Below are 23,909 nucleotides of genomic sequence, written 5' to 3'. Positions count from 1 at the left end.
ACTGGGCTGGGTACCTGAGACAGTCTGCTCAGTATGTTTTCATCTTCCTTAATGCAAAAGCGGGGGAGGGATGACACGGGGCATTTTTCCCAGTCTGCTATACGGGTAGGTCTTTTTAATTGGGAAAAGGGAGCACTCAAAGGCTTCCTCAGAACCGGCTATGGGTTACAGGTGTGGTCAGGCTGCGCAGCTCCTCACTCAAGCTAATGTCTCCCCATTTCCAGCCAACTCAGTGTTTCAACACGAATTTCAGGCCCCCTCCCTCCTAGAAAGACTCTTCAGATAATCAACTAATTAATTGTGTTCTCCTGTGTGGCCACTTCCGAGTTAAAAGATGGAGGAAGAGAGGGGAGGAAAGCATTAAGCTTAACCGGGGTGAAATTCCCTCTTTGCAGGCAGTGCTCGCTCGGGCCGGAGGGCAGGCTGTCTGCACAGCCTCACAAGCCCCAATCTTTGAACCGTCCTCGGCGCAGGAGGAGGGAAGGAATGTGCGGAAGGCAGCACAACGCCAGGTGGACTTTCGGGTTGAGCACAGTAAGGGACCCGGGACGAGACTGTCGCAGGCGATCCGAAAATGACACGGAAAGCGTACGGCTTAAGGGCCTTCTGAACAATTCAACACCCAGCAGGTTTTCAAAGAATTCCCAGTCTCGTGATCTCTCAAAAGAACTTGACAAGACCCGTGAAACTTATGTGTCTGTTTCGGGAGAGACACTGATAAGCTCTAGGGGGTAAAAGAACCTGCCCCGGGGGGGTCCAGCGGGGAACACAAGGAGCCGGGTCGGAGCAGCGGGGCTGGCGGGCGGCGCGCTCGCACGCACGGCTCCCGGCTCCGGCCGCCGCGCAGGGCAGGGACGGGAAAGGGGACTCGCCCCTGGCTGCTCGGGGAGCCGCGGAGGAACGACCCCGGGGCCTCCGGGTCCCGGATCAATCTCCAGATCCTCCGGCTGCCGGCCCCGGGCACCGGACGGTCTGTCTCCCTCCGGGAGAGGCTCCTCCCGGCCTCGCCACGCCGCAGCCCGCCCGCGCCCCCACTTACTTTTGGTCGCCGCGATGAGGTTCTTGCCGTCCTTGATGAGCTCTTTGATGAACTTGTTGGTCCTCTCCAGCTCCGCTTCGTGGGCGCGGATCCTCTCCCGGAACCACGGGCTATCGAGGTAGCAGTCGCTGAACTCCAGGGGCTGCAGCCCCATGACGGCGGCGGTCCGCGAGCACAGCGCGAGCCGGGCTTCGGTACCAGGTGCGGGGCCCCGCGCGCAGGAAGCGCCGGAGAAGCTAGCAGTCCCAGGCGCGCGGCGAGAGCAGCGCAGACATGCCCTGCGGAGGTGAGCCCGGCCGCGCTGAGCAGCGCCGCCGAGGCGAGCGAGAATGCGGCGCTCAGATCCCGGCGGAGCTCCGATCCCGGCAGCCCCCGCCTAAACTCGGGCGCCGCGGCCCCGCCCCGCCCGGCCCCCGCGCCGCACGCCCTCCCGGAGGCGCGAGCCCGCCCCGCCCCGGCGCCTCCCGCCCAGCCCCCTCCCGCGCTAGCCGCTCGCGCCCTTCTCTTTCCTCCGCCTTCCTCCTTCCTTCTCTCCCTTCCCTCCCTTCCTCCCCCCAGACGCCTCTTCTCTTCCCACGCGAAGTGGCCCCTCCTCTTCCTTCCGAGGCTTCCTCGATCTAGAATTTCGCCCCGCGGCTCTCCTCCGGGCGCGGGCGCCTCCCCTTTTCTTAGCGCCCTTCTTCGGGGTGACTCACTGTCGGCTCCCCGAAGCGGGGAACTTGACCGGGCCCAGGAAGGGGCGTCTTCAGAGCATCTGTAAATCCCCGCAGCCGGGCGACTTAACTCAGGTCTGGCTTGCTAGGGGAAACGATGGACAACTATCTCATGGAACCGGGACGGACCCTGAGCTGTGAATGGACTCGCATTCATGGCTCTTTCTTCCCCACTCTCGATCCCCATCTAAAGTAAAATGCGTGTAAATCTCCGCTTTAGATTGAAAGCTTTTTAAGGGTAGGGTGCATTTTCTTATGGGCCGGGCAGCATACTCTTCTGTGTATCCACACTGAACGACTTGGGGGGAGGGGAGAAGGTATCTAAACCACGGAAGGGTTCTGTTGTATTCAGCAAATTAAATTTGCCTGGGTAGGTAGAGTCGATCTTTATTATGCTAAGTATAACCACCTGACAACGAATGCCAGGGTTCTCTGGTTTTCGCCAGGCGGGGATCAAAGGCGGGGATCAAAGGAGAATTTGTCAGGGCAGATGGAACAAGGGTACTATTCCATGTGTCCTGAAACAACTCAAATGTGTCCCCAAAATGTTAAGGCATTTTAAATGATTGAAAGCCTTACCTCAAAGAACCCGATTGTTCATTAGAGTAACTTTTAGTAATTAGCAGCTAACAGTTTATTAAGCAATTATTATGTGCCAGGCACACACCAGGAACTCTACATACATTTTTACAGGCTCACAACATATGTTTACATATATAGGTTCACTAATAATGTCACCAAGCGACTTCAAAGTGATTCTTTAAAACGTTCAAACTCGGAGTAGGGTAATTGAGGCTCTGGATGGCAGGTTGTAGGGCTGTAACCCTCAGAAACAAGTTAAATAAGCCTCCTACTCAATAAGATTTTCATTACAAAACAGCGCTGTGAGTGGCTAGCCCACAGATAAACATTATTACTTTAATGGCCATCCTCCAGAGAGTTCAAAATGTTTTACAAATAACTTTTACCCGTTGAAAAGCCTGGTTCCGGCTACAATCAGCTGGGGGGCTGGAGTCTACAGAGCAGAAAATAAAAGAAGCAAATAAAAGGGGGAAAGACACTCAGGAACAGGAAGGGTGTAAACAGTGAGGGCCTTGCAAAACAACCAAACACTGACAGGCATGCGACCCTCTGGGCAAAATCCTAGACCTTTCCTCATAAAGAAGGGCCGCTGTCACTTCCCCAAAGTGTTAAACATGAAATTAGCATATGAGCCGCCAACTCCACTCCCTAGGCATATACCCAAGAGAAATGAAAACATATGTCCACACAAATGCTTGTTCTTGGTAGCATTGTTCGTAATAGCCAAAAAGTGGGCTCAACCCAAATGTCCACCAGCTGATGAGTGGATAAACAAAATGTGTGTATCCATACAACAGAATAATTCATCTACAATAAAAAGGAATGAAGTACTGATGCATGCTACAACGTGATGAACCTTAAAAACATTATGCTAAGTGAAAGAAGCCAGCCACAAAACACCACATATAATATTCAGTATGAAGTGTCCGAATATAAATTGGGAGTGGGGTTAAGAAGGCCTCATTAGGGCTTCCCTGGTGGCGCAGTGGTTGAGAATCTGCCTGCCAATGCAAGGGACCCGGGTTCGAGTCTGGTCTGGGAAGATCCCACATGCCGCGGAGCAACTGGGCCCGTGAGCCACAACTACTGAGCCTGTGCGTCTGGAGCCTGTGCTCTGCAACAAGAGAGGCCGCGACAGTGAGAGGCCCGCGCACCGCGATGAAGAGTGGCCCCCGCTTGCCGCAACTAGAGGAAGCCCTTGCACAGAAACGAAGACCCAACACAGCCAAAAATAATAAATAAATAAATATTTAAAAAAAAGAAGCCCTCATTGAAGGTGTCATTAAACAGTGACCGGAAGAATCAGTAGGGCGTGACCATTAAATGGGGGGGGGGGAGCAGAGGAATCCAGGCAGGGAAGCAGCCTGTGCAAGCCCCTGGGATGGGAAAGAGTCTGGTACATTCCAGAGACTAAAAGAGGAGGTCAGGAGGCTCAAGCCTAGTGAGTGAGAGAAACTATGACAATGCTGGGTGGTGGAGGGTCAGCAGGGGTCAGATCTGGTGGAGCCTCACAGGCCATATATAGTGATGAAAGAAATTTCCACGTATGGAGGTATGGGGAAGTCTTACTGGGTTATACATGAGTTAACTCAAATTTTATGCTAAAATAGCCTGTTTGTAGCTTATCAAACATACATTGTACATCTGCTTTAATTTTTAAAGAAAAGGCTGCATTGACCAGAAGATAAGAATGTCCATGTTAAAAATAAAGATTCAATGCCTCCCTTTCTGGGACACCAGTGCTGGAACTCATTCGATGATAAGACTCCCTTCCCAGGGGCCAAGGCCACACTAACTCACTGCCTCACTGTGTTCTCGATGATCTGGTTTGTTTGGGTTTTTTTTTTTTTTTTTTTAACTTGAAGGAATGTATCCATGATTTATGTGATGTTCTTTGTTCTGACAAGACAAAACTGCACTGAAAACCATGCTTCTCTGGAGCAGTTCCTCAGAGTTATCTGAGAGACTGTCTTCTGGGCTATAGTCCTCAGTTTGGCTCAAATGAAACTCTTTTCTATTCCTACTGTAGATTGTTTATTGATTGTTTTTGTCAACAGTAGGATTTGGGATTGTATCCTAATGCTATCGGGAGCCTTTGAAGAGGTTTCAGTGTGGTGGTATCGTGATCTGGTTTGTGTTTTCTCTCCAGGTGCTGCATAGGGAATGGGAATCCAGAGGGAAGGCTTTTGGAGTTGTCTGGGCAAAAAATGGTACAGCTTCACCCTCCAAGTGACAGTGGAGACAGAGAGTAATAGATCCAAATGTATTTTAGAGGGAGATTCTGGGACTTGACAAAGACCTGGATATAGAAATGAGGAAGGAGGTGTCAAAGATGGCCCCAGGCTCCTGGCATGATAAGTTAGGTAGACAGCTATGAACTCTACTGAACACTGACTGCAAAGAAAACAGGGGATAAGGAGTCCATGTGGTGGTGGTGACTGGGATGGGCAAGATCAGTTTCAGTTTCAGACTCATTAGGCTTAAGATGCCAGGGAGATATTCAAGTATGCATGTCAGTTTGTCAGGTGGGCACTCATCAGTGCCTGGATGAGTTAAGGATTTGAATCAATAAAAGTTGGTCAGGGCTTCCCTGGTGGCGCAGTGGTTGAGGGTCCGCCTGCCGATGCAGGGGACGCAAGTCGTGCCCTGGTCCGGGAAGATCCCATGTCCCGCAGAGCGGCTGGGCCCGTGAGCCGTGGCCGCTGAGCCTGCGCGTCCGGAGCCTGTGCTCCACAATGGGAGAGGCCACAACAGTGAGAGGCCTGTGTACCGCATAAAAAAAAAAAAAAAAAAAAAGTTGGTCAGGTTCCAGTCTAGATGTTAACTCAGATGAAACCTTCCCTTTATGTAGGTTCCACTACATACAATATTGTCTTTCCCTGATGAGTCACAAAGTTGCTACCTGTAAAGTCAAATATGGATTCCACTGAACATTATCTTTGGATCTGTTTCAGGCTGTGAGTCAGTTAGAATTAGGTTTAGATACATTATAACAGAAACATATAAAGAGGGGAGAGCGGAAAAACCTCCTCCCCATACATACCCAATGGTAGCAGTTTGGAGTGTATGTTTTCTTAAAGATAAATTATCACAGAATAAATAGCTGTCCAAGCGTGTTTGACATTTTCATTACATCTATATTTTTAAAAGAAATTTTTTCCTTCACAGAACCCTATTAAGAGTTCATGAACTAGTAATCTGGGTAATGCAATTTGAGAAATTCTATTCTGAGAGCACCACATTGCATAAGCTCTACTGAGGGTCAAGCCAGAATCTCTGTGTGATGGTTACTCTTGTGTGTCAATTTGATTGGGCTAAGGGGTGCCCAGAGAGCTGGTAAACATTATTTCTGGGTGTGTCTAGGAGGGTGTTTCCAGAAGAGATTAGCATTTGAATCAGTAGACTGAATGAAAAAGATCACCCTCACCAATGCAGGTGGGCATCAGCCTATCCACTGAGGGCCTGAATAGGAAAGGCAGAGGAAGGATAAGTTCCCTCTGTCTCTTCTTAAGCCGGGACATCCATCTTCCTCTGCCCTTGGACATTGGTGCTACTTGTTCTCTGGCTTCAGACTTGGATTGGGATTTACACCAATGCTTTCCTGGTTCTTCAGCCTGCAAATGACAGATTGTGAGACTTCTTAACCTCCATAATTATTGCATGAGCCAATTCCTATAGTAAATCTCAATCTCTCTCTCTTTCTCTCATATATATCAATATCAATATGATGATATCTAGATAGCTATTGATATACAGATATAAATATATATTATCTCCTGTTAGTTGATGACGTTTCTCTAGAGAACCCTAATACACTCTGTGTCTCCCAGGATTGCAGAGAGTAAACCCACGTGGTGTAGAGAAATTGTTACTTGTGCCTCTAACAGTAACTGTTCTCCCATTATATACATGCCCGGCGGTGTGCTAGAACCAGGAAGACAACAGCAAACAAAACAAGCACAATTCATGCCCTCATGAAGCAAGAGTCTCCAGTCAGAGAGAAAGCATGTATCAGATAATTACAAACACAAATGTAAATATTAATTGAAAATCCTGATAAGTGCTGGGGAAGAGCCGCACAGGTGTTGAATGAGAATTTGGCCTATTCTGAGACGTCGCTGAGGAACTGACAATTGAGCTGATATCTGTGGGATGAGGAGTTAATGGGTAGAGGTGAAAAGGATGTGACGTGGAGAGGGAAGACGTGTTCCCAGGGAAAGTGTTGTCAAAGAACTAGAACAGGAAACTGAAAAAGGCTCTGTGGCTGGAGCACCACAGGCTGAGATACAGCCCCCGAAGACGGAGTGAGGGCCCATCCCACCCGCTTCTGCACAAGACTCATTTCTTTGCTGAAGAACACTAAGTGTGAGGGACTTCCCTGATGGTCCAGTGGTTAAGACTCTACGCTTCCAATGCAGGGGGCGTGGGTTCCATCCCTGGTTGGGGAACTAAGATCCTGCAAGCCACACTGTGTGGCCAAAACTAAAAAAACAAAGAAAAAAAAAAAAAGAACACTAAGCGTGGGTTTCAGAACCCCTCCAGGGTTCCCTGATTGCTTCTAGGGAGAGCTCCCTTTCCCAACACTCCTAGACATCATAACTTGGAAGAGTTTGGAACCCCAAGGAAGTTCTAGAACTACTCTACTTTCCTAAGGATATTCAGTCAGCAAATACTGATTGCATACCTGGAGTGGGCAAGCTACTGTGGAGAGTCCTGCAGGGAGTACTAAGGTCAGACAGTCCCTAATCTCAAGGCGTTTACCATCTAATATGCTCCAGCCATGGGGAATAAGCTGACACAGGGATAATTACAAAACAAAGTTCACTGCCGTTGGTCTAGCCACCCTGGTGGTCTGGCTGAGAAGGGGATGTTTCCAGTGAAGCTGGGGTGGGGGAATTGGGAATGAGTGTGTGGGCAGGGAAGCGGGAGGGATTTTCCAATTCTCTCTCATTTAAGTTAAAATCCTCTGAAAAATCTGGGACTCTTACCTTTTCAAGTTTGGAGTTAGAAGAACCTGGCTTAAAATGTAGGTCAAGGCACACAAGCGGTACCCTCCCCAGGTGGTGTGCCCTGTCCTCGTGCAATCACTGCTTCCCCTGCCCTCAGCTTTTGGAGAGACCTGGCGTGGAGAAAAGGGAGCTGGGTGCCCCATCTTATATTTGCTGATGTATATCAGCAGGCACGCCCAGTGCCTATGGGTCCCTCAGGCAAATGCTACCCTCTTTCCTATAACATGTGGATCGACTGACCTAAGCAGTGACGCTGCAGTTTATTTTATCCAGATAGCAATGGAGATAAAACAAATGTTGAAGGAAAGAGAAGAGCTCTAAAGAGTATGTTTTTCCCAGTAGCCCAGATGCCCCTGGCATGACCCAGAGAGAGGTTTCCGTAGGATGACCTTCAACCAGGCAATTATCCTGTCACTAGAAAGCCCATCTGCCATGGCTAGGGACATATTCTCAGAGTCCACGGTCACTTCAGTAAAATAAAAAATGAACACGTATAAATACTCATATCTTTTGATGCAATAATTCCAGACCTGGCAATTTGTCCTCAGAAGCTAATTTTTTTAGATGTATATGCCTCGGGCTATTCGTTACAGAGGGGAAAAAAAAGAACCAATCTAATAATTGAAAATAGCAAAACAAATCAGCACATATCAACTCAACAGACTCAGGGGTTCATGGGCTTTGATGCCATTAATATGATCGTGCTTTAGCTCTCAGTGGTGGACACTGGCATTTTACCTTCACTCCCACTTCCCCAGAGCACACTGATTTCCACCTGAGTAATCATTTTCCCGCAAAGCATGGAGTCTCGGTAAAATGCGTGTGCCTGCCTCACACTAGGGAATCCAGAGATCCCTGGAGGTTCCTTCTGTTAATCCCTCCTCTCAGGCCTGCCGCTGCCAAAGGCTGAGCACGTGACCTACCCTCAGCCAACTGGACTTTGACTCCTGCGCCCGGTAAAGCACTGACAGGAGAAACAGTTCATCTGTCCAGCCAAGAGTGTCAAAAGAGACCTGCTGCCTGGAAGGCTACCCAGCTTCTAGTTCCCAGGCTGGTTCTTCAGGCTTCCTTTAGCACCCCACATTCTTCCAATGAAATGCCTTTTGGCTTAAGTTGCCAGAATCTTTTTGTTTTTCCTTGCAATCCAAGAAGCAGTAGATACCTAGATTGGTACTAGAAGGCAATGGACCTTCAGGGAAATTGTAGGGCACTTGGAATTGGTTATGTGGCTGAGCTAGAAGAGAAAACAGTTACATACCCTTTTATATTCTGAGAGGGGAACCTAGTAGCCCATGGCACACACTGGAGAAACAAGTCAAGACATGTGTTGTCTCCAGCCTGAGGCATTTAATTGCTGGTACAAGGCTCTACTGCACTTTCTTGCCCTGGCTTAGTAACCACGAAGTCCTCGTGTTCCAAAAGACGAAGCAATGAAATGATCGGGCCTCTATTAGCCTGAACTTCTGAGAGACTGAGAAGCAGATATACTCACTGACTGGCATAGATTATGTAACTTGAGTGAGAAATAAAGCCTTGTTGGGTACGCCACAAGATTTTGGAGTTGATTGTTACCACAGTATAGCTTGTCCTATTCTGACTAACACAGAAGAATTCCAAGATCTTAGGAAGGGGGAAGAGTATCGCTAATGGGATTGAATAACATATAGCAAAAGAAGGGCAATATTTTTTAAAATTATTTTAAAGTTTTTCTTTGTTTAATGGGTACAAAGATTCTGTTTGGTATGATGACAAAATTCTGGAAATAGATAGTTATGATGGTTATACAACATTGTGAATGTACTCAATGCTACTTGAACTGTACACTTAAAAATGGTGAAAGTGGTAAATTTTATATATTATGTATATTTTGCCACAATTAAAAAATCCCCAGGGACTTCCCTGGTGGCCCAGTGGTTAAGACTTCACCTTCCAATGCAGGGGGTGAGGGTTCAATCCCTGGTCGGGGAGCTAAGATCCCACATGCCTCGTGGCCAAAAAACCAAAACATGATACAGAAGCAATACTGTAACAAATTCAACAAAGATCTTAAATTGGTCCACATCAAAAAAATCTTTAAAAAATCACCAAAAACTTTTTTTCTATCAAAATCTTCCAATAATGATAAGGGTTGGAAAAATAGGCATTCATATGTTGTTATTGAGAATATAAATACGTACTTCTTTCTGGAGGCAATTTTGGTACTAAAAAAGGCCTTTGAAATATGAAGCCCTTTGATTCATTTATTCCTTTTCTGGGTATCCGACCTAAAATTTAAAAAATAATTTACAAAATTTTCTGTAAAATTATCATAACCCCAGCATGGTTTTTAAAAGCTAAAAATGTGAAACAGTGGACCATGGGGGATTGGTTATGTAATTTAGGGTATATTCATATAATTGAGCATTATTTAGCTATTTAGAATTATAGTACAGTAGAATGTTTAATGAGGAATACTGTTGAACTGCTCCAATATAATATTAAATGAAAAAAAAATATATAAACCTTCGTTCGTAAGTTGAGTAGTAAGTTCCTAGATGTAAGGTTAGTTTGACAGTTTTGACTTAATGAATGCAGTTGACTTTCTGTTCATAAAATTATTTTCTAAGATTGTTAACCATGGTTGCATGATTACAATTACAAGTTCTCTAAATATCTCAGGATACAATGTATCTGGGCATAAAAATAAGCTCATTAAAATAACTAACTTTAAAAAATATCTCCTCCTATTTCTTACCTTTCTTGAATTTAGGTTCTGTCGTACCATAACTCATTTCCCCTTTCCATCTGAAGGTAATTATTGAGAGAAGAATGGAGAAAAAGAGACTTTGGTTAGTTCTGCTTTCTCTGTTATCTTTTTAACATTACATCATCTTTCCCCAGAGTCTTTGTGTTTTTGTTCTTGCTATGAACATGACCTTAAAAGGACCCTTTTTGGTTTTCTACTATTTCTCACATCTCTAAGCTCATTCTGCATCTGCTTTTCCTGATATTGTTACTTAAGGGTCATGCGTAAATAATGTGCTGCTCTCTGGTATTTAGGTAAATATAAACATTATCCATTAGCTCATATTTTGAGCTCAGTAGAGGAATGCCTCTGCAGCTGCTTCTGGTTTTTTAAGATATCGTTCTTTATTTCTTCCCTATTGGAATTAAGACAATCATCTTCAATTTGACTTACAGGAACCCCCAAAAGTATGTCGAAATTTTCCAAGAAGCACTGTTGGCAGGGAAAATTTTATTTCCAGATCCCCAATTTCCATTTGTTCTTCTTCCTAAAATTGATCTGTCTGAAAAGCTATTTTGCAAGTTCTCCTACCCACCTCCCCTTTCACAATAACCCTTTTCCCAGAGAAGAGGAGAAGGTGGAAAAGCACACTGCGAGCTCATTCATCTGCATCCTTGTCCCAAGATGTAAGAATCTCCAGGGTACCAAGGGGACAATTTCAAAGATTTTTTTCTCGAAGCCTTCTGTAATGATTAACCCACCATAGTGCTTTTTGTCTTTCCCTGTCTTTTGTACATTTCTGTTAAGAGTTACTATGGCCTTAGAAACTGTCCCGTTGAGATATTCTGATTATGTTATAGGGTGAGGTGGTAGGAATGATGACAATTTCCCTTTATTAACTTGCCTCTCCCATCTTCAAATATAATTAGAAAATGCATGATTATTGAGGAAGAGACACATGCAAGCAAGAAAAATGTCCTTAAGAAATATCGAACACTAAATATGGCTCTCCTTTTCTCCTTTTTGAACATAAGCTTTTTTTTTATTGGTCTCTCCTCAATATTCCACCCTAGAATGTGTTGTCAGCTGAAAAGAAAAGCACCTTTGAACAGATTAGTCATGCTGATTCTTTAAAGTATAACTAAAATGTATAATTGCGAAGATTTTTGAGACATGATGGGTAAAGTCTGTGCAGAAAAAGTTCACATGATTTATTTCAAAACAAGTTTGCATTATTGAAAAAGGGAGTTAAAACTTATTTCATCAGTTCATAATAGGAAGTAGTTATTGTTTTACTGACAATCTTTCTATGCCTCAGATTCCTTCTCTGTAAAATGGGGATAATAATCGTCCCCTCTCACTGAGTTTATTTGGAGATAAACGAGTCACCCTATAATCTATGCAAAGCACACAGAACAGTGCCTGGTGCAGAGTAAGTGCTTTCATGTTGCCCTACTCCCCCTCTCTAGTCTAGTTCCTCTTCTCTTGGTCTGTACTCACTCCCTTGGTAACCTCACCCAGTCTCCTGGCTTTTAATATCATCTATATGCCAATGATTCCCAAGTGTATATTTCCAACAGCTACTCACCCCAGAACTCGAAAGTCGTATTCAGCAGCCCACTGGACCTCTCCACTTGGATACCTACTAGACACCTCAAACACTCTCTCCAAATGAAATTCCTGTTCTTCCCTCTCGCCAAGCCTGCTCCACCTACAGCCTTTTTCCCCTGTCACTTGACGTCAGTGTCATCCTTCCAATTGCTCAGGCCTCCAGAACTTGGAGTTAATCTGCACTGCTTTCTTTCTTTCGTACTGCACATCCAGTCTGACTTCCTGCAAAAAAGATATCCAGAATCTGACCTCCATTCACTCCCTCCATGCTGCCCTCTGCTGCAAGCCGCTCGGACCTGTCGACTCCGCCCTGGGCTCTGCCTCTGCTCTTGTTCACTGCAGTCTATCTTTAACGGGGCAGCCAGGGTGATCCTTCTAAAATGAAAATCAGGAATTCCCTGGTGGTCCAGTGATTAGGACTTGGCACCTTCACTGCCGGGACCCAGGTTCGATCCATGGTTGGGAAACTAAGATCCTGCAAGCTGAGTGGCAGGACAAAACAAACAAACAAACAAAAACAGATCATATCATTCCTCTGCTTACAATTCTTCAGTACATCCCCTCCTATACATAACACAGTAACAACTTCCCCCCGCCAAAAAAATGTATATTCATGCACATACATATTCATTTTTTAAAAGACTAAAGATATGCATCAAATTGTTGGCAGTGGTTATCTTAGGGTGGTAATAGCACATGTGACTATTTAAAAATATTTGTCTTTTGACCCAATAATATTACTTTTAGGAATTTATCTATAGTAAATAATTAGGATATGCCCAAAGATTTAAGTTCAAGGATGCTAGTCACAACAATATTTACAATAGGTAAAAATTGGAAATAATCTAAGTGTATAACAATAGGAGAGAAGAGTTGACCTTGAATAACTAAGGGGGTTCGGGTCGCTGACCCTCCTCGCAGTAGAAGATTTGAGTATAACATATTGTCAACTCTCCTCAGGAGTGGTTCCTCCACATCCGTTATTTCCTCCACAGCCACGGTTCTGCATCCTTGGATTCAACAAACAGCGGATCAGGTTGTACTGTAGTATTTCCTGTTTGAAAAAATTCTGCATATAAGTGGACCTGCACAGTTCAAATCTGCGTTATCAAGGGTCAACTGTAGTTTAATAAATTACATTATAGCAAATGATGGATTATCTGACATGGTTATCCATTTTTTTTAATTAATAAGACTGTTAATGAAAAAAGATTATAAACTAGCAAGTATACTATGGGATTAATTTTGCAAATTAAAAAATGTATATGGTGGCACAGTGGTTGAGAGTCCGCCTGCCAATTTAGGGGACATGGGTTCGTGCCCTGGTCCGGGAGGATCCCACGTGCCGCGGAGCATCTGGGCCCGTGAGCCATGCCCGCTGAGCCTGCGCGTCCGGAGCCTGTGCTCCGCGACAGGAGAGGCCACAACAGTGAGAGGCCCGTGTAACGAGAAAAAAAAAAAAGAAAAGTATATGAAGAGAGGAAAAGACAGGAAGAATATGCACCAAAATATCAGTGGCAGTCGTCCCTAGGAAACAGACCCAGGTGGCCGTGATCTAGAGCTACACAGCCATGGAAGAGCCGCTCCTTCCCATTAGCAGACCTGCTTGGAATTCACAAACTCAGAGCAAATGTGCAAAGTCTAACCTGTACTTCCTGCAGTGTTTTACAGCATCAGTTTAAGCAACGATCTATTTTATAGGCTGGAAATGCCCTCATAGAGTAAATCACATGAATAGGAAGATATTTAAATCTGAATTTACTGTAACACAAATGCACACAGCGAATAGAAAAAATAAATAAATCCCCTAAAACTTTAAGGAATTTAGGCCTTTTAAATCTTGCCACATTAGGATGGGTTAAGCTATTTTTTGCAATGACTGATAAGAGTTTCCCAAGCTTCTTATCAGTTTTTAACCTGTTTCAAAAAAGGAGTTACGAGTGCAAGAAATAAGTTGCTTGGCATGCTTGGTGACTAATATCCAGTTTCTAATTTACAAGTTGGTTTTTAAACATTGAGCTTAAAAGTTAGTTTTTAGAATTTTATGTTTCATGGGTTTCTTGTTACTTACGGAATGAAGTGATCAAAAGAAAAAAAGAAACTCTACATTCACAACTGACTTTCTGTTCCATTCAGCCTCAGCCATCTTCCTCGAGAACACATTAATACGATTAAGAAGTCTAAGAAGTCATCTCTCTTTATTCTTTGCATAACTGAAGCATAGGTGCCATTCAAGCTACCAACTCATTTTCACTGAAAAGTAAAACAAACTACTGAAAAGCAAAATACGAAGCTTGTAAGTAACAACAGAAGAAACCACAAGACTATCAGAAATGACCTGAAAGCCAAGCTTGCAGATTTTTTTCATGAATCAAGTAATAAAGTCAACCACAAAAGGTGTCAGGTATGCAATAAAATAGGCTGGCTTCAGCACATTCCTTGGTTTCATCAGTTGGTTTTGACATAAGGCAAGGAGACTGCCCTTAAAAAGCCACATATTGAATACGGAGAACATGACATTTTATCGGACTTTGTTGCAAAACTAGAATTGTGTGAGAACACCACCACTTAGTTCTTCTAGAACATAAAGCAGAATTTACCAAACAACAGTCCCCATGAAAGGCAGGAAGATCTGATTATGTGCTTATGAGCTTAAGGCTTTCTTTCTTTTTCAGACTATTTTGGCATTCTTTGTGAACAAACTAAAATTCCTTTGTTTTCTAGGGAGAGAGAGAGGGAGAAATTACTAATGTAAAACAGGAGCTTCTTACCAGTATCAAAACAAGGAAATCAGCTCTAGGCTTACTTGGATTGGGTGTAAGTAGGCTAGGAGTGCCCATTTTGGTCATCTCCATAGGCGAGCTGAGTCTGTACACCGCATACGTCTAGCAAATTAAAAAATCTGAATGTTAATGACATCAACAAAAAGCCTCGGAACTTCCCTGGCGGTCCAGTGGTTAAAAATCTGCCTTCCAATGCAGGGGATGTGGGTTTGACCCCTGGTCTGGAAAATCAGATCCCACATGCCACGGGGCAACTAAGCCTGCGTGCTCTAGAGCCTGCGTGCCACGACTGGAGAGAAGCCACCATGTAGATCCTGCCTGCGGCAACTAAGACCCAACATGGCCAAATAAATTAATTAATTAAAAACAAAAACAAAATGTGGTGCTGATGGGGTGAAACTCAGACACTATAGCATTTAAAAAAAAAAAGAGTGTGAACAAAGAGAAAATCATTTGCTCCTAGATATTTAGTCAAATCTAAAGTAGAATTTCTCTCTCTCAATTTACACTATGGTTCTCAGTTTAAGGATTGTAATTCTTTGGCGGATGTTTCAAGAAAACCATCCTAAGGTCTAGGTGCTTGTTTTCTTAGCGACAATTTTAAAATTACACTTTGCACAAAATAGGGAGTAAATATTTCATTGATTAAAAAATGGACATATTCCAGCTCAAGTATCTCATCCTTTGATAATGGCAGAATTAACAGATCTGCAGCCTCTATATAGGTAGGGGCTACTTCAGTGATATCTACAATCACAGAGAGGTAAAAGGAGCACTTGTTTGCCAATATACAGTCATCAAAGCCACACAGATAATTCACTCCAAACAAGCTGAATCGCTGTTTTTTGGCACCTAGATACATCCTGCAAATTAAAAGGGCTTCACTAAAGAAGGGTAAATATTCATTAATGTATTAAACATGAATTTCTTGGGCTCTTTATGTCCCTATTACTATACTTAGTTGCTGAGTCCCCTTTCCACTCAAGAGCCTAAGACTTAACCTTTTCTGTAAACTTTGCAATTTACAGATTTAAACTCAGTCAGTACAGGGGTTTTCCCCCTCTCCATTTTCCTTCTCTTTTCTGTTGTACTGACCTCAAAGGCCCCTGGCCCAGGATCCGCTGAGCTGGGCAATTCCCTAGTCTGGTTGTCAGCTTCTTTCCCTTGCTGCCCCATGTCTGCACCTACCTCTGCCAGCTTTGTCCTGAACACTAGGCCCCTCCTGTTCTGCCATCCGTCTCTCAGCCACTCCTGTGTGCTTTGGGGGCTGGGGGTGCTCAGGAAAGTGCTGGATGCTCACTAACCTAGAGGGTGGGAAGCAATGTCTCAGTCGCCTAGTGAGGCCTGCTGGAAGCGAGGTGAGGATCCTCTCTGCCCTCAAGTCCTTCCTGTCTTCCCGCAGGGAATTTCTTGTCCTCTCAGCTGACTGAGGAGAGTGGACAGAGGGTACGATCCTTTCTTAAGCATCTAAATTCTGTCATATGCCCTTAGATTTTCTTCCTCTTTTTTCCTTTCTGTAGACAACTTCATACCTCCTAACTCTTTGGTTTATGATGTAAACGTCCTGAGTCCTCCAAGCGCTTATTCATTTAGAACTCAAAAAATGTTTCCACTTTCAAGAAACCAGCCCTATAATAAAAAGCCTACTGTTTCAGCTTTTTTTAAAATTAATTAATTAATTTATATTTATTTATTTTTGGCTGTGTTGGGTCCTCGTTGCTGTGTGCGGGCTTTCTCTAGTTGCAGCGAAGGGGGGCTACTCTTCATGGCAGTGCTTGGGCTTCACTGCGGTGGCTTCTCTTGTTGTGGAGCACGGGCTCGAGGTGCGTGGGCTTCAGTAGTTGTGGCGTGTGGGCTCAGTAGTTGTGGCTCGTGGGCTCTAGAGCGCAGGCTCAGTAGTTGTGGTGCACAGGCTTAGTTGCTCTGTGGCCTGTGGGATCTTCCCGGACCAGGGCTGGAACACATGTCCCCTGCATTGGCTGGCGGATTCTTAACCACTGCGCCACCAGGGAAGTCCACTGTTTCAGCTTTGATTTTAAAATTCCATTCAGAAACTTAGTTGTCCTCTTCGTTCTTGGCTATGTTCACCCTCATCCTAGAGCGATGACTGCTATTGATTCAGTGGGTGAAGGGGGAAATGGTAATCAGGGGTGATGCGAGCCCCCTAGTGGGCATTTGGAAACGTGCAGGACATTTTTAGTGGTCACAGTGACTTAGGGATTTACTGGCATTTGGTGGGCGAGAGTAAGGATGGTAAATATGCAGTTGCAGGACAATGCCATACAAAATGCCAATAGCTCCCTGCTGAAAAATACCAAAGATGTTCTTCTCTTTGGGGGCTTTTCCAATCTTTGGCCCCATCTGTGTTACTAAACGGTACAGCTCCAGGGTCCTCCTTTCTTACCTCTGAGAAGCTGACTCTTTTCCTCTCCACAGTTCCAAGGGACTAGCTTGTCTCCCCATGCAGTCTTTGCACCTCTCCAGCCTGAGCTGTTTGCGGGAGGAACAAGGTGCTGGACCGAGAGGTACCTTTAGGTGTTCCATCTTTTAACTTCACTTTCCTCTTCCATCCATGGAGTGGTTTGAGTTTTTGCCTCTGAGCTTGCTTGGCCAGTCTCCTACATAAAAAATACACCAAAGTTCATCTCTTGCTTCTCATTCCCATTCCCATCATTGCTATGTGCAAGAGAAAATGTGAAAGAGCCTATATTTTAGCCCTGTCACTAACTATGACTTAGGGTCCATCATTTAACCCCACAGGCAGCTTGGTTTTCTCATTTGTAAAAATGAAGGTATTGGGCTAGATGATCTAACGACATCTCAGTTCTGTGCTTCAACGAAAAAAATGCATTTGTTCTGTGGTTTGGGCACGCTTTACATTTCTTCCTTCACAAAGGTCCTTTAGTCTTTTTTGCTCATAATTTAAAAGTCAGTAGAGTCTTCAGCAGAGGAAATGGCAATAATGAAACTAGATTTTCATACCATTTTGTGGCAAGTGTTGGTTGATTATTGAGCTATATGTAGTAAAAAAATATATACATTTTAAGTTATTCTGTTCTCCACAGGGGATTAATCTCCCATCTGTCCTTGCTTCATTAATACATTTAGGAAATATTTACTAATCATCTACTGTGTGTCAGGCACTGTTCTAGATACAGCAGTGTTGAAAATATAACAGTGGGACTTCCCTGGTGGCACAGTGGTTAAGAATCCGCTTGCCAATTCAGAGGACATGGGTTCAAGCCCTGGTCCGGGAAGATCCCACATGTCATAGAGCAGCTAAGCCCGTGTGCCACAACTACTGAGCCTGCACTCTAGAGCCCATGAGCCACAACTGCTGAAGCCCGTGCACCTAGAGCCTGTGCTCTGCAACAAGAGAAACCATCGCAATGAGAAGCCTGTGCACACAAGAGTAGCCCCCGCTCACCTCAATTAGAGAAAGACTGCGCACAGCAACAAAGACCCAACGCAGCCAAAAATAAATAAATAAATAAATATTTAAAATACAACAGTGAACAAAATAAACTCAATGCTTTCATAGAGCTCACATTCTAGATCATCAGTTCTCAAAGTGTGGTCTCTGAAAAATATCTCAGAGGGTCCAAGAGGTCAAAAACATTGTATTCATAATACTAAGGTATTATTTGACTTTTTCAGTGTGCTCATATGTGCACTGATGGTACAAAAACAATGGTGGGTTAAACTGCAAGTGCCTTAGCATGAATCAAGGGAGTGGTACCGGGCTTCCCTGGTGGCGCAGTGGTTGAGAGTCCGCCTGCCGATGCAGGGGACACGGGTTCGTGCCCAGGTCCGGGAAGATTCCACATGCCGCGGAGCGGCTGGGCCCGTGAGCCCTGGCCGCTGAGCCTGCGCGTCCAGAGCCTGTGCTCCGCAACGGGAGAGGCCACAACAGTGAGAGGCCCGTGTACCGCAAAAAAAAAAAAAAAAAAAAAGGGAGTGGTACCAACTGTATAGTAGTTACTGCATTCTCCACCACCACACACCTTCAGGAAAAAAAAAAAAAAGCCAGTTTCATTTAAGCAGTCTTTAATGGAGCAATAAAACTGATCAACTTTTATGTTAAATTTCACCCTTTGAGTACACTTTTTTCTTAACATTCTGTGTGACAAAAAGGGAAATACACATTAAGTACCTCTGCTGCATCCAGAAATACAATGGTTGTCTTGAGGAAAAGCACATGTGATGATTTGAATTGCATGCTGAGCTAGCCGCTTTTTTAAAATGAAACCTCATCATTCCTTGAAAGAACAACTGGAAGATAAACTATGGTTTTCTAGACTTGAAAATTTGGCAGACTTTTTTTTTCTTTTTTTGAAAATGAGCCAAGTAATTCTGCAACTTCCAGGAAAATAACTGGCAGTAAAATTCAAACTTTCAGGTAAAAATCAGAATTTTGGAAAATCTGTATCCACCACTGTTAGTTTGACAGCTTCCCAAAACACAAAGAATTCTGATGAGATTGGTGGCAATATTAGCAAATGTGATTTTTTGATATTGTGTAACGAAGTGTGCCAACATTTGGAAGATCCACAGAGTTCAGCGAACTATTTTCCAAATGACAAATGCATAAGGTTACAAAATCATCCATGCGTTAAAGGTCGGTGAAAGGTGTGAGAGAGACATTAAACTTTAATGTAACAGTATGAAACATTCATCGAGAAGGGGAACTGCGCAGTTGAGGTGACCAGGGACTGAGCTTTCCAGATCCTTCTGGGGTTTTCCACCCAGCTTTAACCAAGGCCTCCCATACCGTGAAGAATTTCATTACAAAGGATCAATGGCTCTTAACACCCAGGAGGGAATACACCACCAAGAAAAGAATTGAGAACCATTATAGAAATACTGGCCAAGAACTCAAGGAGGCCTCCCCGGAACCATCAATGGAAGAAATACATAAAATTGATCAGTTACAGTGACTTCCCTGTTGGTCCATTGGGTAAGACTCCACTGTCCTAATGCAGGGGGCCTGGGGTTGATCCCTGGTTGGGAAATTAGATCCTGCATGCATGCCGCAACAAAGAGTGCACAACCGCAACTAAGAATTCACATGCCACAACTAAGAATTCACATGTCACAACTAAGAAGTCCGCATGCCACAACTAAAGATCCTGCATGCTGCAACAAAGATCCCATGTTCTGCAACTAAGACCCGGCGCAGCCAAAATATAAATAAATAAATAAATAAATAAATAAATAAATAAATAAATAAATAAATAAATAGAAAACACAGACATAGGTGATTCATTCTCCCACTGTTCCTTCTCAGTGCTTTTTTCTTTTTTTCTTTTTTTTTGCATGCCAATAAACCATTATTCATACAAACAGGCAGAGGCAGGCCACAGTCTGCGGATCTCTGCCCTGGAGACATTGGGGCTCATCCAGGGAGAATGAGAAATGAGGTCCTGCCCCTCCAGTTCTCCAAACAGGAAACAAAGAGTAGCTGGGATGTGGGCCCCAGGGAGCCAGGGAAGGCAGTGAGCGTGCCCTTGCCGTGCGGGCGACCTCGGTGATTATTAATGGCACAGGGACAAGGTTCGTGGCAGAAACCTGGCCTGGGGACAGCGCCGGGGACAGTCAAGCACAGCACTCAAGATGCATAGGTTGATGGAGTGAGAAGAATGAAACTTTATCCCCTTTTTTTCAGGCCTGTCTGGGTGTAAAAAGCTCTTGGGTGCCGCGCCCCTGATTAAGGGCTTGGCGATTCTTTTGTGGAGTCCCCTAACTATTGTGTAGCCAGTTTTCTTTTTTGGGAGGGGGTGGTTCACGGGCCTCTTACTGTTGTGGCCTCTCCCGTTGCGGAACACAGCCTCCAGACGTGCAGGCTCAGCGGCCATGGCTCACGGGCCCAGCCGCTCCACAGTATGTGGGATCTTCCCAGACCGGGGCACTCTGTGATTTATGTCACAGAGTGTTCTGCCTATGTTTTCCTGTAAGAGTTTTATAGTGTCTGGCCTTACATTTAGATCTTTAGTCCATTTTGAGTTTATTTTAATGTATGGTGTTAGCAAGTGTTCTAATTTCATCCTTTTACATGTAGCTGTCCAATTTTCCCAGCACCACTTACTGAAGAGGGTGTCTTTTCTCCATTGTATACTCTTGTCTCCTTTATCAAAGATAAGATGACCATATGTGTGTGGGTTTATCTCTGGGCTTTCTATCCTGTCCCATTGATCTATATTTCTGCTTTTGTGCCAGTACCATACTGTCTTGATTACTGTAGCTTTGTAGTATAGTCTGAAGTCAGGGAGCCTGATTCCTCCAGCTCTGTTTTTCTTTCTCAAGATTGCTTTGGCTATTCAAGGTCTTTTGTGTTTCAATACAAATTGTGAACTTTTTTGTTCTAGTTCTGTGAAAAATGCCATTGGTAGTTTGATAGGGATTGCACTGAATCTGTAGATTGCTTTGGGTAATATAGTCATTTTCACAATGTTGATTTTTCCAATCCAAGAACATGGTATATCTCTCCATCTGTTTGTATCATCTTTAATTTCTTTCATCAGTGTCTTATAGTTTTATGCACACAGGTCTTTTCTTTCCTTAGGTAGGTAGGTAGGTAGGTATTTATTCCTAGGTATTCTATTCTTTTTGTTGCAGTGGTGAACAGGAGTGTTTCCTTAGTTTCCCTTTCAGATGTTTCATCATTAGTGTATAGGAATGCAAGAGATTTCTGTGCATTAATTTTGTATCCTGCTACGCTACCAAATTCATTGATTAGCTCTACTAGTTTTCTGGTAGCATCTTTAGGGTTTTCTATGTATAGTATCATGCCATCTGCAAACAGTGAACACTTTACTTCTTTTCCAATTTGGATTCCTTTCATTTCTTTTTCTTCTCTGACTGCTGTGGCTAAAACTTCCACAACTATGTTGGAGAACAGTGGTGAGAGTGGGCAACCTTGTCTTGTTCCTGATCTTAGAGGAAATGGTTTCAGTTTCTCACCATTGAGAACGATGTTGGCTGTGGGTTTGTCATATATGGCCTTTATTATGTTGAGGTAAGTTCCCTCTATGCCCACTTTCTGGAGAGTTTTTATCATAAATGGGTGTTGAATTTTGTAGAAAGCTTTTTCTGCATCTATTGAGATGATCATATGGTTTTTATCCTTCAATTTTTAATATGGTGTATCACATTGATTGATTTGCGTATACTGAAGAATCCTTGCATTCCTAGGATAAACCCCACTTGATCATCGTGTATGATCCTTTTAATGTGCTGCTGGATTCTGTTTGCTAGTATTTTGTTGAGGATTTTTGCATCTATGTTCATCAGTGATACTGGCCTCTAGATTTCTTTTTTTGTGACATCTTTATCTGGTGTTGGTATCAGGGTGATGGTGGCCTCATAGAATGAGTTTGGGAGTGTGCCTCCCTCTGCTATATTTTGGAAGAGTTTGAGAAGGACAGGTGTTAACTTTTCTCTAAATGTTTGATAGAATTCACCTGTGAAGCCATCAGGTCCTGGGCTTTTGTTTGTTGGAAGATTTTTAATCACAAATTTCAATTTCAGTGCTTGTGATTGGTCTGTTTATATTTTCTATTTCTTCCTGGTTCAGGCTCAGAAGGTTGTGCTTTTCTGAGAATTTGTCCTTTTCTTCCAGGTTGTCCATTTTATTGGCATATAGCTGCTTGTAGTAATCTCTCATGATCCTTTGTATTTCTGCACTGTCAGTTGTTACTTCTCCTTTTTCATTTCTAATTCTATTGATTTGAGTCTTCTCTCTTTTTTTCTTGATGAGTCTGGCTAATGGTTTATCAATTTTGTTTGTCTTCCCAAAGAACCAGCTTTTAGTTTTATTGATCTTTGCTATTGTTTCCTTCATTTCTTTTTCATTTATTTCTGATCTGATCTTTATGATTTCTTTCTTTCTGGTAACTCTGGGTTTTTTTTTTTCTTCTTACTCTAATTGCTTTAGGTGTAAGATTAGGTTGTTTATTTGAGATGTTTCTTGTTTCTCAAGGTACGATTGTATTGCTACAAACATCCCTCTTAGAACTGCTTTTGCTGCATCCCATAGGTTTTGGGTCGTCATGTTTTCATTATCACTTATTTCTAGGTATGTTTTGACTCCCTCTTTGATTTCTTCAGTGATCTCTTGGTTATTTAGTAGCGTATTGTTTAGCCTCCATGTGTTGGGTTTTTTTTACAGTTTTTTTCCTGTAATTGATATCTAGTCTTTTAGTGGTGTGGTCGGAAAAGATACTTCATATGATTTCAATTTTCTTAAATTTACCAAGGCTTGATTTGTGACCCAAGATATGGTCTATCCTGTAGAATGTTCCATGAGCACTTGAGAAGAAAGTGTATTCTGTTGTTTTTGGATGGAATGTCCTATAAATATCAATTAAGTCCATCTTGTTTAATGTGTCATTTGAAGCTTGTGTTTCCTTATTTATTTTCACATTGGATGATCTGTCCATTGGTGAAAGTGGGGTGTTAACATCCACTACTGTGATTGTGTTACAGTCGATTTCCCCTTTTATGGTTGTTGGCATTTGCCTTATGTATTGAGGTGCTCCTATGTTGGGTGCATAAATATTTACCATTGTTATATCTTCTTCTTGGATTGATCCCTTGATCATTATGTAGTGTTCTTCTTTGTCTCTTGTAATAGTCTTTATTTTGAAGTCTGTTTTGTCACTTTCTGGGTGGTGGGGATGCAGGTGGGCCTGGAGGGGTCTGCAAGGCCTCAGGGCTGGAGCCCAGGTCCCCGCCCACCCCAGCACCCGCCGCCAGCCGAGCCCCACATCCTGCACCTCCATCCTGGGTCCCAGTGGCCAGAGGTGCACCTAGGTCTGCGGGACAGGCAGGTGCAGAAGTTGCTTGTGTTGCAGGGGGGTGTGGCGAGGTTCCGGTGCCTCTGCGGAGCATCCTGGGTCTGGGGCTGAGGGCGCCGCAGCTTGCTATGCTCTCTGCACTTTCCTGGCTCTGAAGCCTCGAGAACACGTCTAGGCAGCAGTAGCATAATGGGGAGTTTGCCTGCTGGGAACTAGGGCCTGCTGGGGTCTCAGTTCTTGGCTTGCCCTGGAATATGAGGTTGCCAGGCATGTGAAAGCAGCAGGTAGGAGTCAGCCACTGGTGCAGTGATGAGCAGGAAAGGAAGGATGGTGGCTGTTGGCCTGTGAACCTAGGCAAGAATGATCAGCCAACAGAATCCAGACCAAGGACCGTGGGCCCAGCTCGGTCCTGTGCAGCTGGTCAGTGGAATAGACCTGCAGGTGTGGCTCTTGTCACTCTAGGACTGGATTCAGGACAGATCCTGCTGATGAGCCCAGGGCACCGTCCTCAGTGCTCCAGGAGAGTGCGCAGTAGTGGAGCGAGGGTGGTGTGCCCGACTCACAGCACAGCGGCCACGCACGTCCAGTCTGCTTAAAAGTGCAGTGGAGAGCCGGAGGAAGTCGTGGCCTTGGGAATATCCTCTGATGAAAA

The 23,909-nt window shown here is 44.1% G+C and overlaps 1 protein-coding gene and 1 long non-coding RNA gene across 9 annotated transcripts in view; both read right to left on the bottom strand.

Moving 5' to 3' along the window:
• Positions 1–1,420, bottom strand: part of ARHGAP10 (Rho GTPase activating protein 10) — a 325,886-nt gene extending 324,466 nt beyond the window's left edge. Inside the window, exon 1 of one of the 2 annotated variants that reach the window (XM_027117132.1) lies at positions 1,040–1,420. In XM_027117132.1, the coding sequence (XP_026972933.1) occupies positions 1,040–1,193 (154 nt within the window). In that variant the 5' untranslated portion in view covers positions 1,194–1,420. The remainder of the gene's footprint in view (positions 1–1,039) is intronic. The other variant, XM_027117131.1, reaches the window with a different exon arrangement.
• Positions 1,421–5,059: 3,639 nt separating this feature from the next.
• The window catches only part of LOC113626073 (uncharacterized), a 40,257-nt gene continuing 21,407 nt past the window's right edge, over positions 5,060–23,909 (bottom strand). For 3 of the 7 annotated variants that reach the window (XR_003435014.1, XR_003435016.1, XR_003435019.1), the window contains exons 3-7: positions 16,867–17,080; positions 14,451–14,564; positions 11,929–12,733; positions 10,078–10,127; positions 5,061–5,948 (exon numbers count right to left, since the gene is read on the bottom strand). This is a non-coding gene — a long non-coding RNA (uncharacterized LOC113626073). Of the gene's footprint in view, positions 5,949–10,077; positions 10,128–11,656; positions 12,734–14,450; positions 14,565–16,866; positions 17,081–23,909 lie in introns of all 7 variants that reach the window. The other 4 variants (XR_003435015.1, XR_003435021.1, XR_003435018.1 and 1 more) reach the window with 4 other exon arrangements.

Source organism: Aethalodelphis obliquidens, unplaced genomic scaffold, assembly GCF_003676395.1.
Source record: "Aethalodelphis obliquidens isolate GAN/ISIS:26980383/991018 unplaced genomic scaffold, ASM367639v1 scaffold17, whole genome shotgun sequence".
Taxonomy (NCBI): Eukaryota; Metazoa; Chordata; class Mammalia; order Artiodactyla; family Delphinidae; genus Aethalodelphis; species Aethalodelphis obliquidens.
Note: the sequence above shows the minus strand (reverse complement) of the source record. Positions and strands in the feature narration are given on the sequence as shown.